The following is a 19,212-nucleotide window of genomic DNA, read 5'->3' on the forward strand; positions in this document are numbered from 1 at the left end:
ACTCTTTCATCCAATTTGGTACTTTCTTCTTTCTATTTTTATTTCCACCTCATTCTTTCTCCACTTTATTTCCCCTCCTTTATTCTCTTTCTCTCTTCTTTCTTCTCCTCCTTTCAGTCACATGTACCATTTTTTCTGTTTTCTTGCATTTCAATCATCAAGTCTTGTCTCGTCTCTTCCTTATTCTCTTACTCGCCTCTTGTTTTTTTATTTTATTTTTCTTGCTTACAGTTGGTTCAACTTCAAGTATTCTCTTTGTTGTTTGACACTATACATTATTCGTTCTCTTCTATCCTTTTTCTTACCTCTTTTATGTCCTTAAATTTAATTTCCTGGAATGTCAAAGGTCTGCATTCACCTATTAAAAGCCAACGGGTGCTTACCCACTTAGCTAAATTGGGGGCTGATGTAGCATGTTTACAGGAATCTCACCTAACAGCTGAGGAATCCATTAAACTAAAGAGTTCTTGAGTCGGGGAAGTTTTCTATTCCCCAGGAGATGGTAAACGAAATGGGGTATTGACTCTTGTTCGGAAATCTCTTTCTGTTAAATTGATATCACAAAGTGTGGATGATGTTTGCAGATGGCTATTTACTAAATTGTTAATTGGTAATGCTTTGGTCTCTTTACTTAATCTATATGCCCCCACCATGGGAGATCCCTCCTTTTGGACTTCCCTAGCCCAACAACTTGCACATTGCATTGATGAGAATTTTATTCTTGCAGGGGACTGCAACCAGGTTTTTGACTCTTTTTTAGATCGCCACTCCAAAGTCTCTTTTATCCCCCATAGATCCCATAAGCTTTTTGTCATCCTACTATTAGGGAATATACTTTTTATTCTCCAGCTCATCAAACTCAATCACGCATTGATTATTTTTTTGTATCTCATAATATTTCCCAATCTCTAATAGCAGCAAATATTGGCTCCATTCTAATATCTGATCATGCTCCTCTCTCCATTCGATTGGATGTTTTCCAGAAGCCCACCTCCTCTCATACCTGGCGTTTTAATAACGCTCTCTTCTCCGATCCGTATTAACTTCCTCCTTTACTTCTTTCTCCAATGAATACTTTCTGTTTAATCAGAATGACACTATGCCTTTTCCTGTGGTGTGGGATGCTTTATAAGCCGCAGCCCGGGATTTCATTCTTGGCTATGTGTCCAAACGACGTAAACAGTCAAGAGATCTTACCAAAATCCTTTTAGACAAGATAAAGAGACTGGAGCATTCTTTTTATTCCTCAAAATCGAAAGATTGTTTGGCGGAACTTATTAACGTTAAATCAGTTCAATAAACAGTCTACAAATGATGCATCTACATTTCTATAAAATCCACTGCAAAATGTTATGGGGGCCAGAACAAAGCTGGCAAGGTGTTAGCTAACTATCTGAAAGTTAAACAAACTTAACATTGACTCCTTTATGGATGAACGTCAAAACTTGAAATTCAAAGATAATGACATTTTAGACAAATTTCTGTTTTTATCAAACATTGTACACCTCAGAAATTCCCCCCACACCTAACCACATATCCCACTTTTTATCTAGTATCTAGTATCCAACGACCTTCCCACGCCCAATCAAACCTCATTCTCCTAGAAAATGATATTTCAGAAAAGGAACTTCTTACCGCCCTACAGACCCTTAAAAAAGACAAGGCCCCGGGACCAGACAGATTTACTGTCGAGTTTTTTGCACATTTTCAGTCTTTACTTCCCAAATTACATACTCTTATGACTTCTTTTTTACAAACTGGTGAATTCTCAGGCTCTTTTTCAGATGCCCTAATCTGTCTTATTCCTAAGGAAGGGAAAGATTTACAATATTGTAAAACCGATCAACCAATTTCTTTGGTTAATGTCGATTATAAAATATTCTCAAAAGCTTTGGCTCTGCGTTTGGATTCCCATTTGCCTGATCTTTTGGGATTGGAACAATCTGGTTTCGTTCATAATCGTTTTATCACAGATAACATGCGTTTATTTTTCAACATTCTATCCAAATGCCCCCACGTCCCCCACTCCTTAGGAGCCATCGCGTTAGACGCGGAAAAAGCCTTCGACCGAGTAGAGTGGTTGTACCTTTTCCAAACTCTCAAATGGTTTGGATTTAGTCCCAAAATCATTTCCTTAATCTCAATTTTATACTCAAATCCGAGAGCTGCAGTGCGTGCAAACGGCAAAACCTCCTCTTACTTTAATTTAGGCAGAGGGGTTTGTCAAGGCTGTCCTTTGTCCCCTTTTCTTTTTAACTTAGCCTTGGAGCCCTTCCTCTCCCGGATCCGTCAAAATGAGGATATCCATCGATTTCAATTCCAAAACACTCATATTAAACTAGCAGCATACGCTGATGATGTTCTCTTATTTCAGTCCCAACCTCAATCTTCTCTCCACCCATTTCTCCACAAAGTAGCCTCTTTTGCTGCTATTTCTGGTTATAAACTCAACACAGATAAATGTGAAATTCTACCCCTGACAAAATATACTTTTAAAGAGGACTTCGCTATTTCTAACTTCACTTGGCGTTCCCAACATGTCAAATATCTAGGTCTTCATTTTACCCCCTCAGGTTTCAGGCACAGTTTCAAGATATATGGAAAATTGCATACAGAAAATCTCCTCCTTAACCACCAAATGGCATCCTTTGTAAAAATGTTTTAGCAAATTAATTCTTTATTGTCTTCTTTTCTATGGAGCAACAAGACATCCCGTATGTCTCTATCAAAATTAATACGCCCTAAATCAGAGGGTGGTGTTAATTTCCCTCACTTCCCTTCCTATCACAAATCCTTTTTGCTTCGTCAAGCTGCAAAGTGGCTCTCTATACCTTCCAAAGTTTCTCCTCTTTGGGCCCAACTTGAACTCTCTTATCTTTCACCTTTCTCATTTAAAGAATATCTTTCTATTTCCCTTAAACCGCAGTCCCATTTCACTCCCATCATTAAACACACAACTACGCTTTTGAAGTCCGCTTCGCCTAACCCACCTCTGGACTGGACTTCTTTTTCTGACTCTACAATCTGGCACAACAATACAATTTTAATACGTGGCAAGCCCTTTTACTGGAAATCTTGGCGGCAGAGAGGTCTAATCTGGGTACATCAACTATACGCACAGGAAGAGCTCATGTCATTTTCGCAAATTAGTGAACTTTTTGCCCTTCCCCCAACACTTTGTTCTAAATACTCCCTACTTCAGCAAGCTATTCTAGCTGCTCGCACCCGGTATCTACTTCCGCGCCCTTTTGAATGCCCACGCACCTCCCTCCGTTGACCATTTACACACCCTTTTACGTACAAATCCCAAAGCCTCTACTCTTTATACCCATTTACAAGCCTCATGCATTCCCCAAGGAAAAACTAAGGTGGAACTCGCCTGGGAAACTGACCTGGAAGTTAACTGGTCTACACATACATGGGCCAAGCTATGGACTAAAATTCGGAAATCTTCTAGATCAGCGAATACTACGCAAACATTATGTCTTGTTTACAATCGATTGTTACTGACCCCAGTTACTTTACACATACGCCATGCCAACCTTTCAGATGTTTGCTGGTCATGTTCCTCACCACATGCAGATTTTCAGCACTTACTCTTCACCTGCCCCCTCGTTCATACATTTTGGGAAAAGGTATGGTCCCAAATTAACTTAATTTTTGGTTCCAGTCATCCTGTTTCTATTTCTAGTATATATTTTTAGGTAGCCTGTCTCCCGTATGGGCACAATGTACTTCTAGCATAAAGATAATTGATTTACTATTAGCAGTTGCCTTTCAGCAAATTACCAAAGACTGGAAGGATTTTCGCAAATAATCTTACTAAGCTTGGTGGTATGCTGTGTGTTATAATCACAGATTAGATACAACTTTTGTGTATCCTGTCACTCTAACAGTGAAACGCTTGAACTTATGGTTACCTGTTACATTATTTCTCGATTCCAGTGCTCAACGCTCCCATGTTTAGCTCCCTGTGCAACAAGAAGTCTCCAAACCCCCTTGATATTCCTTTTGTTGTTCATATCAATACATGCTCATTTTGAATTTTGTATCATGTTTTATCACAATTAATTTATATTTACTTGCTTTTCTCCTCTTTTGTCTTTGTTATAATGCTTTACATACCCAACTCTTATGTTTCCTTGTTGGTTTCCCATTGATTCATGTGACTATTTCTTGTTATATTGTATTTTGTACCATGACTTATCTTTCCCTTAATAAACTCATTTTTTGAACTAATACTGTTTCCGCTTCTCATTCGGCCCATGGTTTGCATAGGTCATGCGAATGAAGTCTCCATGTCCATGCCTTGCTTCTGAAGGAAGACCTCATTGTTGAATAAAAATACATTATGCTCCAAACAAAATGTCATCATTTCCATGATCACTCTAGAATGTTCTAAAAGTAACAATGACCTGGTCCTCAAAAATATTCGCAGGCTTTCATCCTGTCTTTATGTTGTATCAATGTAGATAGGGATACTGCGTCAACTGTGGCCATCCAATAATTCGATTTTCATGGTATATCACCTACCCTTTTTTAAAAATCTTGAGAGTCCCTCAGGTACGATGGCAGACTGGTTACATATGGGAAAAGAATGATATCAATGAAATGTGAAGTATTTTCTAGGAGCGCTCCAATTGAGCTTGCAAACGGTCTTCCTGGAAGATTACTTAGGTTTATGTGGACTTCATGTAGAAAATAGATTGTGGAGGTCACAGGATGATCTGTCCTAAGTAGTCTGTACTCTTCATCATCCAAAAGTTAATTTTGGTACTAGGTTAACAGCTTCTTGTCTTTAAACTTTATATTGTTCCCTGGGATCTGACAGATGTTTTTGATAATACTCCACATTTTTTAACTGCCTATTTGCATTTTTTGTCTGGATTAAACTGAAAATAAGCTATTAACCGTATTCCTGCCCACCTCACTACATGGTCATACCTACCATTAGAATGCTTACCACAGTAGATAACTGCTAAATATTCAATAAGACTTTCTTAATTTTCTGTAACATTGGACTTTTTGGTGATTTCTTGAGGGTTTGCATCACAGATAATAATGATTTGCATCAAAAATAGGAAGAAGAGATCAAACGTCTATTGTTGCAAAGAGTGCACACACGGGTTGACATTTAGAAGTTGAGAAGACCAGTTTGAAACTAGTGATATGTTTGTCCTTTGCTGCCATCTCTCAGGTTTCTCTCCTCCATGCCAAAACGGATTGCGATATCACTGTTTGAAGGAGAGGTGGAGCGTACTTTTGCAAAAGCAGTGACAGCCAAAGGACAAATAAAGAAGGCGGGTACTACCAGAATATCAAGTTGTATTTATCACCCTTACAAAATATTTGACCCCTGACTATCGACTACCATAATACTGACTGTGAAGCTAAATATATTTATGTAAGTTCAAATGTACTGTTCTTAACGCAACACATTTTTAGCTTCATGCTTTAACGCTACATATATATATATATATATATATATATATATATATATATATATATGTCTGTAAATATTTATCTGTGTGTGTGTGTGTATATATTATGTACACACACATATATATATTTATAGACATATATGTTGCGTTTTATATATATATAAAAAATGCAACATATATATGACTATAAATATATATTTGTGTGTGTATATAATATATATACACACACACACATAGATAAATATTTATAGACATATATATATGTATTTGAACTTGTATATATATATATATATGTATGTATATATATATATATATATATATATATATATATATATATATATATATATATATATATATATACATATATCCAAAAGAAGCTGTGTCAATAAGATCAGTAACACAGAAGCTACGAATCCGGGATATGTTTTGAAGAAAAGGTTTCATTGGCTGTGGTTTTTGACCTGGCGGTCTCTATCACTGCTGTGTTGCCGAATAAAGTTTTTCTCCAAAACACATCCCGGAGTAAGAGCTTCTGCGTTAAGGATCGTATTGACACTGCTTCTTTTGGATTAGAAACGTTTCCTGTGCCCGTTGCAGACACCGGCACAGAACTACATACATACATACATACATATGTGCAAGGTCCATAGATGTGGCGTTAAGAATATGCTTGCTTTCCTATATTGTGGTGGTTGATATTCCAGAGTTAATATTTTTATAGTATTATAGTTTTGGTGTCACTATTCAGACATCCAACTCAAGGAAGTTTGTAGTATAGGAAAATCCCCATATTGGCATGTACCCAATTAAGGCTATTGTGTATAGGCAGGGTCACCTGAATTATGTGATTGTACGTCTGTGGCGATTTTCACGTAATTATTAATTTGCCACATACTCCATCATCTGCAGATTTTAGCAAACAAAAATTCTTTCCAGCTCAAACAGTTAAAAAGTTACTAAAAATGCTGATGCTGTGTGGTGGAAGGCCATTTGCAAAGCTGGAATGGTCAACTTTCTGTTGCTTATTGCTAAATTTGGGTATTAAAGTGGTACTAATGGGGTGCAACCAATGCCCAGACAGTGCTACCAAGTTTAAAAATGTCAAATAAATGAATTAATACTGCTGAAAAATATGCTGCATTATGCTGCATGATTTGCCTTTTCTTGCCGCTTAATTTACTAAACCCTGCCACATAATTTGGCCCTCTCCTGACTTATATTTCCAGTGGCCCTGACTAAAAGGCTGATTATCATGTCTCAAATAATCCAAAATTTGATTTGCACACCATAGGGAAATTCAAAATTGTAGAGTTTAAAAAACGCAAGATGATTGTTTACCATTCCCTTTTGGTGCTGCTGCTATAAATAGCTAGACAGTCATTATTACATAGTGTGAAATTTACAACACCACTTTCCAGAATGGCTCTAGGAATAGCCACTTGTTCCTTTACACCTACCCAGAAATATACTTTTTTTGAGCTTTATTGACCACCGATCCCTGTTTATAATGTTGCTAAACACGAAGGAGACACAATCCTGCACTCTGCATGTTGGAAGAAACAGCACGTCACAAAACTATGTACGACCGGACATGTATGTTGCTTTTAAAACAATGCATGTTAGAATGAAACGGCTTCAGTCTATTATTTTTTGGCTTTAGGTTCTGGGCTGATTTTACATTTCCTAAAAGCAATGTAGCTACGGCAGCAATGCTGAATCAATTTTTTCTATCTTACCCGGTGAGTGAAGAAGGTGCAAAGCAAGACTGAATAATTCAATTTGCAGGGCAGAAAAGTGATCCCACAGTTTTTCATGTTTATTTTTAAGAACACAAAGCACAGTATCAATGTCCTAACCTTTCTTGTGAACTAAGGGTTTGTATGTAGTTTCAGTATGTCGCCTCTGGTTACTTCTCAGTGCGTAGGATGGTGTGTGGCACAGCTCGATCAAGACCTAGTCATGAAGAGCCAGCTTAGTCACAGAGATATCTCAAAGGTCTCAACCGCCGCGTATGGAGATGAAAGGTGGTTCCTGAGTTGTTTACCTCGATAATTGTGTTTGATGGTTCCACAAAGTGAACTACTTTGTGTGTGCCCGAGCAGGTTTAAGTGTGAAAGATGGGCCAATATCATGCTTGTCATAAAAAAGAAATTTGTATGAAGTTGTTTACGGTGAAGTCTTAGTTTGGTTAAGTTGGTATATAAAACAATCCAGACCGCTGAATAGGGGCTTTATTCTGTGAAAGACCACATCTTTACACTGATTCTGAAGGGGTTTTGGTCCACTTGCAAGAAAATCAGCTTGGGTCGAGCATTCCACTACTGTATGCACATCAAACACCCTTTTAGATTGTCTTTAACTTGGGGATGACAAACAGATCTGAATGTGATGACCTGTGAGGATGAAAAAGCCGATAAAGGACATGGAAACCTATATCAGAGAAGCTTAATGACATAATCCTCTAAGGGTGTTCGAACAAAAGACTACGTTTTTAGTATTGCCCTACCCTTATATCGAGCCATCAATATCTCAACAGCCGTACCCAACAGAAAACTCTGCTCCGCTGACCACGCCCTGGCCACGGTCCCACGCATCCGGAGAACTACTTCCGGAGGCAGATCCTTCTCCCACCGCGCCGCCAAGACCTGGAACACCCTCCCCCTCCACCTACGCCAAACCGAAGACCTTCTGACCTTCAGGAGACAACTCAAGACCTGGCTCTTCGACCACTAACAGCCTCCCTCCTCCCCGCCCCCCTCCAGCGCCTTGAAACCCGCCCGGGTATGTAGTGCGTTTTACAAGTTACTTGATTGATTGATTGATTGAATATCTACTACCAACATATTCTCAAGGTAAGCAGATGTGTAGTTAATAATAGTAAACCATTACTTTGGTTTCCCTAACCATATAGTGTTAGGTGGGATTCTGGAGTAAATATTTTCTAGCTTGATATAATTGATCTCAATATTTTGATACACTTCTCTCTATGAACCATTCAGAGGGAATAGAACGTTGATCTCTTGGTCACCGGAAGCCAGGAACGGCAACTATGCCGGAGACGACTGGCCACCCCATGTTCCCTTTATCATCACATGTACAGACATATTGCGAAACCTCAGTAACTGGTTTAAAAATACTATGGGGAAACCACACATTGAATGCTACAGTAATCCAGACTAGGACATGTTGCAACATTTAGTTTATGTGTGAAAAAAACTGAAAAAAGGAAGCCAAGTCTCATTATCTTCAGGTTACAGTACAGAGTACAACTACTCCAATCTGTTCCGACCAACTCATGGGATTTATCAAATTAAGCCACAATATCTTTGACGACGAAACCCTCAATAGAGATCTCTAGTCCTTAACTCATGTTGATAGTTTTACAGAACACCAGTGAGAAAGGTCATCTGAGTCAGCTCATTGTTCTTTGGACAATTCAATTGGCTCTTGGTGGTGCAAAAGAGATGTTCATGTTCCTGTGTACAGTTTACAAAGCATTCCCGGACAACCGCTCAGCCGTTCTTGCCACTATGGGGAAGATTTGCTTATTTTTTCTCACAACACAGTGCAATCACAAAAGCTGCTATAGTGAGTTGTGTGAAAGGAAGAGAGGACAGCAAAGCCACATCTACAAAGATAAGACACCGCTCCTCTGTTGACAAGCACTGGTACACAAACAGACTGCCTAGCGCCGTGCACGTTTGCATCAGTGCAAAAGTGTGTTTTTTATATGTAGCATGGGCTTTGTAGTGGAAGGGCACTGGTCCAGTCAAAAATAATATGCCTAGAATAACTATAATACTTTTCCCACTTTGTATGTTTGCTGTAGAGTGCAGCCTACATGCATATTTCGAAAAGGTTGGAGCAATAAAAACCTTTCTCCTTTGTGCCTGCCTTGAGGACGTGTAATTGTTTTGGTGCAAAGCCCTGTCTTCCTTTGATAGTGAATGAATGAATGAATGAAACAGTTTTTTTAAAGCCCATAGCTACCCGTGGGCATCCCACCACTGGAGGATAACTGAAGCTTCCGAGAATCATTTAGGGAAGAGCCATGTTTTCAGCAGCTTGCGAAAGGCCAGGTGGTTAGATTCCCTTCGTAGCTGAAGAGGGAGGGAGTTCCAAAGTTTGGCGGCATTGTATGAAAATATCCGGCCCCCACTTCTGACTTCTGATAGTAGCTAGGCCTTTGAGTCAAAAAGCATAGGTGTTCACGCGAGAATGCCCAGGTTCCACCAAGTGAACACCCTTTTGCAAAGTAATGAAAAGCAGCACAAAGTGTTACTTTGTGTAACTTTTTAGGAACTTTTCAGAATTTCCTGAAAAGTAAATGGCTTATTAAGATTTTGGCTGGTTTGGTCACTTTTTGTGAGTTTGTACCAATTCCCAGCCTTGACAAATCTGACCCTAAATTCCAAAACTACACTGTTTCCAGCTTGATTCGTTATTTTATTAGATCACAGGAAGGTTTGGAGCGCCTTTGAAGATAATGAAATGCCAAAAATGGCTGGGGTAGACCTTCTATTCTCCCTGTTTAATTTAAAACATTTCACCTTCAGTGGGTGGAATATTCTAGAGACATTGTAGCTATTTTCCCAGGTGTTAAAGGCCCTTTCCTTGCTTATAGGCCCACATCTGCGTCTGGGACCTATACATTGGGATCGTTAATAACCAGGTAGCACTCAGCAGTTGGCTAACAATGAACTATGAGGAATATTTAAAATTCTACGTCTACAGAGCATTACTTTGCAACTCGATTGCATGGACGGTGAGAAAACAGTCAATCCATCTTGCCTTTGGTGAACAACTGAAGACCCGGGAATTCCATAAGTAATGCTAGTAATGATTAGTATTTCTTCTGAGTTCTCCTGCTGCACAGCAAGCACTAATAAGCCCTCATGACAGACAAGAGTTCTATAAATTACAAAGTGAACCTGAGAAAAACCTATCCTTATTTGATTTGATCGAAAAGCAGGAAGACGACAACAGCTCAAAGGCAAGAAGAAGGAGAGATGAAAACTCAGCCATAATAAGCATCGGCCATTGGATATCCTCGACATACCGTTTAGGAATTGATAAGAGTGAATGATTGTAGTCGTTGTTTCAGGTACAGACTGCTGAGTATAACGGCCAATTGAGATCATTAGGGAAGATCATTCTTGAGTGGGCAAGATTGTATAATTACAACGATCTAATTACAAACATTGGGCTTTATTTCGCGTTTTATTTTAATTACAATTCATTGGTGAGTTACCACGTGGGGAGTCAAGAATACATCACCGAACGAGAAATCAGGAATACCTTCTTAATCAGGGAGTCAGGTTGGATCAATCAATCCTCAAACGAGGTAACTATCGCAACCCTAGAATAGTGGACTGCACTTACCACAATAAGAGCAGAGGGTACTGGGGAATGGAGTCTCTAAATCGCAGACTGTTACTGCTTCAGTGTGGAATTATGGCTTAGCTATAGGTGTTGGGGACAGAGGCTGTTCCTTCGATTGCAGCAGAAGGTACAACGATATTAATGAACTATTCAGAACACTAGGCAGTTTACCCACTTATCCTATTATTGTAACGTTATAGATAGTTTCTAGTCTTTTGTTCTGTTCCTGTTCTCTTACTACAATTATGTATTGTGTTTGCCCATGCTCTTGCTGCATTTTGTTTGTGATTTAAGGCCCCAAACTCCTGTTTCAATGTGGCTCTATGCATTTATTATTCTTTCTGTAGAGTAAACTTCATGATTTACTTCTTACCCTTGACAGATAAGTTGTAAGCCATGACATGTCAGTGGAGTGTGCTTTGCCTCTGCATTAATACTGGTTTATGAGGCTGATAATATTTACCCACAATAATATTGCATCCACCACATTGCCCACCACTACCTCCTCAAGTTGAGTATTTAATTACTATTCCCACGCCTATATCGTTACATAGGCTTACTATATACTACTTTTGTCTCTTCAACTAAACCAATGTAGCCACAAGCTAACAAATCAAATATGTTGTTACTCTCACCAAGGAAACATTTAGGATGAGTTGTTTTTACCTGTATTCTGGAAAGAAATGAAAACAACGCTGATATCAGGAAAGGCAGACAGTATGAACGCCAACTCTTACTGCACGAAAATTAAGATTGAGAGATATCTGCTGAAACCCAGAGAACCTGGTTGATTTATTGAAACACGCTTGTAAAGTTTTAATTCCTTTATTTCTCTATTTTTCAGCATTAGATACGTCACCAGACATCCACGCTCACTGTGTGCTCTCATCAGCAGCAGGGCAAACACTCGCTCTCACATGAAACTCTTTCTATATTGGGGGCTCTGTTTGTGTCTCGGGTCTGATGGCTGTTGTTCCAACTGTTTGTACAGGTCCCTAAGCCCTTTAATCTCCTCTAGCACCTTCTGGGCTTGGCTCCAGCTAGAAGTGGCTTCCTCAAGTAGCCGTTCCGTCTCCTGCAAGATGCTTTCACAGTCTGACTTGGAGGAGTTCTCCTTTGTCTTTCTCCTGTCCCCCCCGCAGGTCTGTGTCTCTGTTAGCAGTCTCTGAGTCTTTTCCATTTTCAGTGCAATGAGTTCCTGTATCCGTGAAAGCTGCTCGGTCTCTGTGGTGTTGAGGTGAACCTCAACGCCCTTTCTCAGCACTGCTCTGTGGGCAGAGTCCGAGCGAGAAAGGATTTCCTCCAAGGAGGCACATTTGTTCTTTTCAGAGTAGGAGAGCTTTTTGGGCACCTGAGGGGTGTAGGTGGCTCCCTTGTCCGTGGAGTCACCGTACTGTAAACGCCTTTCCCAAGAAACTGGCTCTCTCCTTGGAAGACTCGATGACCTCCCCTGTTCAAGTGGGCGCACATTCTCGGAATCAGATCGGCGCCGGGTAGAGATCAACTGGGCCACGGATTTATCCAGATCCACTCGGAAACTCTCCTGGCAGGTCCCGTGGTCCTCTGAAGAGGCATCCTCCTCTTGGATAAGATCTAAGGTCAACATTCCGTCAGAGTTTGAGGTAGACGCCTATAAATAAATAAGAGAAATGTCTTTATTGAGGAACTACAGAGAATGTCATATACACATTTCAAATAAAAAGGCATTTTCACCTGTTCAATTTCCATCAATTGTAAGCCAGACAGGCCCTTCAAAGCCTCATCAAGGTTTTGGCAAACAACAAATGTAATTGTATTGCCCTTGGGACGTATGGCATGAATGAGAAGGAATGAAACCTTAATATAGAAATGTGCAAAATCCCTTTACACTGGAAGTCCATACATCCTTTTTAACAATAGACCATTCGGATAGAACAATTTCTTGATCTATTAAGGTTCCATCTAGGGTTCACATAGTTCCAGCTCCGAACCTGATAGCAAGAAAACATAATCGGAGTTGGAGTCTGTGTACAGATGCATTGTGGGTTTGTGGCCTTCAGACATTCTGTGCACACTCGGTTCTACAGCAAAGATTATAAAAAAATAACACATTTGCAATATTCTGACCTCAACACTAATTGGCAGGAGGGAGAACAGCTTGTGATCTACAAAAATCACATATTATAAACTTCTAAATGTCGCACCTATGCCCTCGGATGCAGGCCAATGTTTTGAAGTGGCTCTTAAGGGTGTGCCTAAGCGGGTTTCTTCTGGTTTTCATCATCTATGATGCCAAGCAAGATGCTATCCACATCAGGAAGGACCTATAACGTGTTTCTTATACTCGTCTTCTTTCTTGATTGCCACCGCAAGGTCTAAATGAATTTCAGTCCCCCAAAATCTCCTGCTCAACATAAGACTATGCTTGGGAGTGTTTTTTTAACACCTGGTGCCCCACTCTTTCAGCAGAGAACAATAACCGCCGTTTGTACAAATGGCACAAGCTGGTACACACACTCTCAGAGATACCTGGTCTTTTTGTGAGCGCTTCCTCCACTCTAGTCTGAGTTGCAGTCCTCCTCCTCTTCCTCATAATCCTAAATGTCCCTCACCCAAGTCTATGAATCAGCCGATCTCTCAGTGAGTTTGTCTTACACTACCAACAAACACCAGGTTCACTGTGCTGCACTACTTTGGCACAACGTGGGGGGGGGGGCAAAAGTTCAGGACCGTATACTAAAAGGTTGATCAATGAAGATAATAATCAGAAGAGCCAAGTGCCAACCCAAGGTTGCTAAAGTATAGACTGCACCACAGCCACATCTTTCAGACCTTTTGCAGCACCCTAGAGCTACCAGGTATGATATCATATGTCAGTGCCCTCAGAAATCCCAACCATTGAATTCACCCTCTTTTGAGTATCAGTAGTCCCAAGCTGTCAAAGTGACTATAGGATTAAGTCGTTCATGTGTATGTGAGTGCCAGGAAGGAAGTGGGGAGGCGTCCACCGCCCGCCCCTGGCTGTTGCCTGAACCGCTCACAATCTGATGTCACCCGCAAAAGCCCTGGTGAGGCTCATGGGGATGCACTGTGAAGGAACTCACTCTCCTTGTACTCTAATGCCCCACATAAGCCCTGCAAAAAGATAGGAGCACACTAGGAGCGGTCTGAAATAACTTCTTTCTGCTCGCCAAGTGTACTGAAGTGCCTGTTTCTATTTGAGACTTAAGACAGGTAATTAGCCTGTTTCTAAGTGCTCCCATATCTACAATAAAAAGGACCTGAGGTACAACTTACACCTCACAGCCAACAGACTGATATGACTCCAACCCTTCGGCTAAGACTCATAGCTCCACCATTTCGACAATACAATGTTATTCCATGTCCTTCAAAACCACACAATTTGAGGAGTCTAAAGCTTCGCTGTTGCACCATTAGCCTTGCAGACAGCTGACCTAAAGGGACAGTAAGACGACAAATAGTGCGCAACAAGAAAACAAAATCGCTAAATAAATTAATAGTACTCTAGACCACTCCCTGATGCTTGTATTCGTTTCTCTTTCATCTGTGCCTCCTCTCCATCCTAACTTATCGGAAAGACTGAAGCAGAATAACTAGGGCTCTCAATAGGTTTATTAATAAAGGAGAGCAAGGATTACAAGTTCCTCCTTTTCAGTCCCTTACTTTTATCAGGTTCCTTTACACTTTATTCCCACTAGTCATTAATATACCCTCTATGCTAAAGGCCGCATTACTACCCTAATGATAACAGCCTTGTTTTCTCAAATCGTCTGTATGACAAGACTCCCGGCCTTGCATTTTAGGGACCACTTTTAAGGGGTTTAGTTGACAACAGCGTCTTTTGAAATAGAAGAGATTATTGGATGTAAAGACAGGGAACTAAGGGGGTCATTTAGTGTTTGGTAGAGCGGTATCAATGATGTAAATTGGCGGTGCTCCTGCCCCCAGCAAAACTGCAGTTCCCCCTCTCTGTTTACAGTCGAGGAAGGTTTGAGTTTACACAGATGAGCCAGTTTACGCTCATCGGATGTAATCCCAACTCTTGGCCTGGTGGCCGCTTCCTCAGACTGCTGCTAGATCACAGTGGTGCATGCACCCCCTATTTAGGGCACGGTGACTGTCACTTCTTTTCCATACCAGGGACTGCCATGAGAAGTAATCAGGTCCCAATTTGTGGAAAGGGGAAGTCTAATGGCCCCCTTAGTGCAGGGAGAAAACTCCAGAATTTAAGGGTCATTACATTTGTGTTTTCTGAACTTCCTCTAAGAGAGGCTGGTTCAGAAAACAAAAACCTTTCCAGAGTGGGTAAATCAAGCAAGGCATGGGATGCTGCCTTCCATGCAGCCATAACAGAGACAGGTCCACTGAAGGCACAGAGATCCCTGCCAGGCAGCTGGAGATCTCTAAATCTGGCAGGCTGTCCTTTGACAGGGGAGTGGAAGCGACTGCCTCCAATGGCCAGCCAGGCCAACAGGCTGTCGGCCAGCTAACTCCCTATCTGGATACCCAATCAACAACTACTGTACAGTGCATTTTAGCTAAATGATCATCACGTTTGAAGGTGACTGGCCTGGGTTACCTTTGACGTAACACTCTCTTGATCTACAATACTTCTTTTGAACTTCCAGAGCCTTTCTAAGAATTCCACAAATAATAGCCCTGCCTGTGCAGCTAAAAAAAGGCAAGACTGTTTAACTGGTATTTCTAATTGGCCTCACAATACAATAACCATTGCATCTACCAACAAAACTGTCATTGAAAGAGGTATGAGAACAGCACCCACTTGGTCGCTTAGTACAAATATTGTATTCCTTCAAAAACGCGCTATTCCAATCCTGCTGCCTAAATGAACAGATGAGGTTAACGAGCACAACATATTGAATCAACTGTTGGTCTTTAAAGCTCTCTTTACAAATACAGAGTACAATGAAAGTTGAGATGTAGTGATTTTGAGTCCATATGTGCGTCAGAGGATTCCAGATCCGTTAAGGACTAGACTGGTTTGCAGTGAGAGAAAGAAAAATGAGAGGCAAGAAGAAAAGGTGGAACGAAATTTGATCCTCACCTTATGTGTTTGGTTCTAGTCTCAACATTCATTGTTAAGTCGATCCATCTGGCATCAACTGATAGCCCTTTTAGCTTTGCCAAAGCTTGTTTTGCCGTGTTTTTTGTAAAATTGTATCTTTTTTGTGGAGTTGCGTGGCCCTTGCTATCATAAAAAACTACATATTGACTAAGAGCAAAAAATATTTTTGTTCTCAAAAAGTTCACATTGTTACAGTAGTTCCTGGCATAATATGCTTATTGCGAAAGAGCGCAATGCCCTCACTCACTGTGATGTCAACTAATGGCTGACCTATTGTTCCAGGCTGCAGAGGGCGGAAGAAATATGTGAATGACATAAAATAGCCCAGTGTATTTATATACCATTTTAGTAAAATCAAAATGTCTTGGCTAACACCTGACCTAAACATTTTAGCTGCCAGCAAAAAGGTAGGAATATTTATTTGTCAACCTCAACTTCAGTAAAAAGAATTGTTAGCCTTTCTATTAATTGATTTTTTTCACTTGCTTGGTCTATAAGATCTTTAACTATCCTCTCTCTGACAGTCAATTCAGCTGAGAGAGAATGTGGAGGAGTGGTGTCACAATTGTTGGTTGGATGTCTATGGCAGATTAGGTTGGTAAAACTGCTGTTGTATGCGCAAGTTGGACTGTCAAGGGATCCAGCCAGAAAGCGCGTCTACAGTAACTTGTCAGGTGCTGTTGCAGGGTTGGTTTTAACCCTCAAAATCCCTGGTTCCACCACACTGCATACCCAGTACGTGGGATTCACACTCTCTTTCTTGATTATAAGATAAAAAGGTTATTTGGCACTGTACAGTCACAAAGTTTTGGAGCAAGTAGCAGGGGTGGTGGAAGTTCCTGGGTACAATGGCTCCTAGACATGGGCCCAAACAGTTCTTAATTTAAATTCTACTTATTTGGGCATTCTGCTTAATTGGAGCATCGCTCTTTATGGTCTGGGTTTCAATAGCTTTTTATTTATCCCTATGGCTGTCAAACATAGTCTGTCTCCAGAGCAGCAATTGGCAAGAGTCCTTCTTGTGAAGATAGATAACCTCCTCCAGACTGATCAGTTCAGCGAGTCACTAACACAAGCCTTCTCTGTTCTGTTTACACCATCCTGGGTGAGTAGTCATTTCTGTGTTTACGTTAATTTCTAGGTGAAATTATTTAAAAAAACTAACCACAAATATATGACACTTCAGTAAACTTCTTAGGACATCCAAGTCTTAAACCCTCGGTTGGGGCAATAGAGATAAGGTTTATTTTGGTTGTGGACAATTTCAGACAGCAATGGAGCACAACCACTCGCATTTCTTTTTGCAAGGGAAGAGCTTTCTGTGGATTTGCTCAAACCCCCGGTAAGTGGAGACACTTTCAGTCTGCTTGCTCTTTTTGAGGTTGGAGCACTTTTTGCATTCCTTACACACTATGTTCGAGCCAAATTGTTGCTACATTGAGAGTGATTCAAGTATGCATATCCGCCTCGGATACGTTCAATTACATTGCAGCTGAGGCTTGCTACACTCCATATGTCTTTGCATTTGTCCAGATGAAGACCCAGCAAAATCATCCTTTACCTGGAAATGTTGACACATCTCACCTTTTAGATTGTCCGACTCTACGTAAGAAGCCAATGTGAAGTCGATGTTTGTGTACATTTAAATCAGAAGCTACCACATGGGGGGATATATCTCCCATATAGTTTTGAAAAACAAAACAAGGTGTCTAAAAATTATCCATGTGATAACCTTAGAAACATGAAGCGAGCCCGGCTGAGAGAAATGACAGAGCAGTAGTAAAATCAATACTGGCTCCATCGGTGAACTGGCCAACAGGGAGTTTTTATTAACCCGCGAGCACTTTCAGAAGGCTCACACTGCAAGACTATTTGATTTTGCTCAGGAATCAGCAAGGGGAAACATACAGAATGTTTCTTATTCATAATACATATATATGATTTAAAATGTATGGGAAGAATACATCTATGAATGTCCAGAAGAAGGTAGACTAGAAAACATTTTCTCCAACAGTAACACGTTGATAGGGATTTAAATACATAATGTACCAGCACTGAATGATTGTCTATGATTGTACAGTGGCATTAATTGGTAGATAGGTCTACATTTTATGGCAAATATTTTGGTGTAGTTTTAAAGTTTTCCTTGTCATTGTGATGTATGTTTTTATGGAGCACGTTACATATGTAAAATAACTCAACAGAGGGTTTCGATTATAATAATTATATATGTATATATATATAATATTTTTTATATGACATGCATATATTTTTACAGTTTCATATAATTTTCTAAAAGCACAGATGGTGTGTGTGTGTGTGTGTAAGTGAATGTATTTGGTTAGTACAGAGTTTCACCTAGGAGAGCATTTTCTTTAGTTTTAGTTTACAAACCCTGTATCCTTGGTTAGATGGGTAGCTATTATTGATTATTCAAGACTTGGAGTAAGCCAAGACCATTGGATTTTACAAACATTATATCTGGATTATACTCAATTACAGGGGCTTTCCGTCAGCGCCCACTTCTTCTATTGGTCCGTTGTTACATCAGTCACACTTTCTTCCACCCACTAAAGCATACAGCATGGGGCAGTGTGCCAGGCCACCTCAGCTGCAGGCTAACTCCACAGTGACTGATGGCATTCTGCTCTTTCACATGAAACGCATACGCATAAATAGTGGTTCCCGTCAGTGCTAGGGGCTACTAAAGCAATGTTCACTTTTGTCACCAAAAATATTTCGCTTTTAGCCTGTATTTTTTACATTGTGGGGCCCAGCTGCCTCCACTAACAATAAAGTTTTACAAAAACTGACAAAACAAAACAAGGTTTGACAAAGCCAAAAGGCTGGTAGCTAGCTTGGCGGCTTTTGAATCTTTCCGGTCTGTTGCATGCTATATTTGTTTGTAACATAACGTGTATTTGTGTTTCAGAGACCTCTGTCTCTCATTTCATATTAAATATAACACCCTCCAGGTCAAGATTAAATAATAAACACAAATGATAAACAAGATTTTGGCTTCGGTCTTCTGTCTTCAGGCTGCAGTAGAATGGTCCAACCAGTTACCGCTGTAAAATGCCTGTAAAGGGCCTGCAGAGCGCATTGACACATTGCAAATTATTCACGCTTATACAAACAAGCTTTTACCCTAACATAACGTTCTGCAAGAGCAGTTTAAAGCAGGGACGAGGGACAATTAATTATGAAGCACTATAAAATCACTAATGCATTTTAAATAAGGTGGCTAAGTAGAAAGGTTTATGACGTCCTCCCCATCACGATAATCTTCGCTCTTATTGCTGC

At 40.3% G+C, this 19,212-nt stretch overlaps 1 protein-coding gene across 1 annotated transcript in view; it reads right to left on the reverse strand.

The window, feature by feature from the left end:
* Positions 1-11,632: 11,632 nt before the first annotated feature.
* The window catches only part of PLEKHO1 (pleckstrin homology domain containing O1), a 108,057-nt gene continuing 100,477 nt past the window's right edge, over positions 11,633-19,212 (reverse strand). Inside the window, exon 6 of the mRNA XM_085637085.1 lies at positions 11,633-12,453. Within this exon, the coding sequence (XP_085493211.1) occupies positions 11,737-12,453 (717 nt within the window). The 3' untranslated portion in view covers positions 11,633-11,736. The remainder of the gene's footprint in view (positions 12,454-19,212) is intronic.

This window comes from Triturus cristatus, chromosome 12 (assembly GCF_964204655.1).
Source record: "Triturus cristatus chromosome 12, aTriCri1.1, whole genome shotgun sequence".
NCBI classification, from domain to species: domain Eukaryota; kingdom Metazoa; phylum Chordata; class Amphibia; order Caudata; family Salamandridae; genus Triturus; species Triturus cristatus.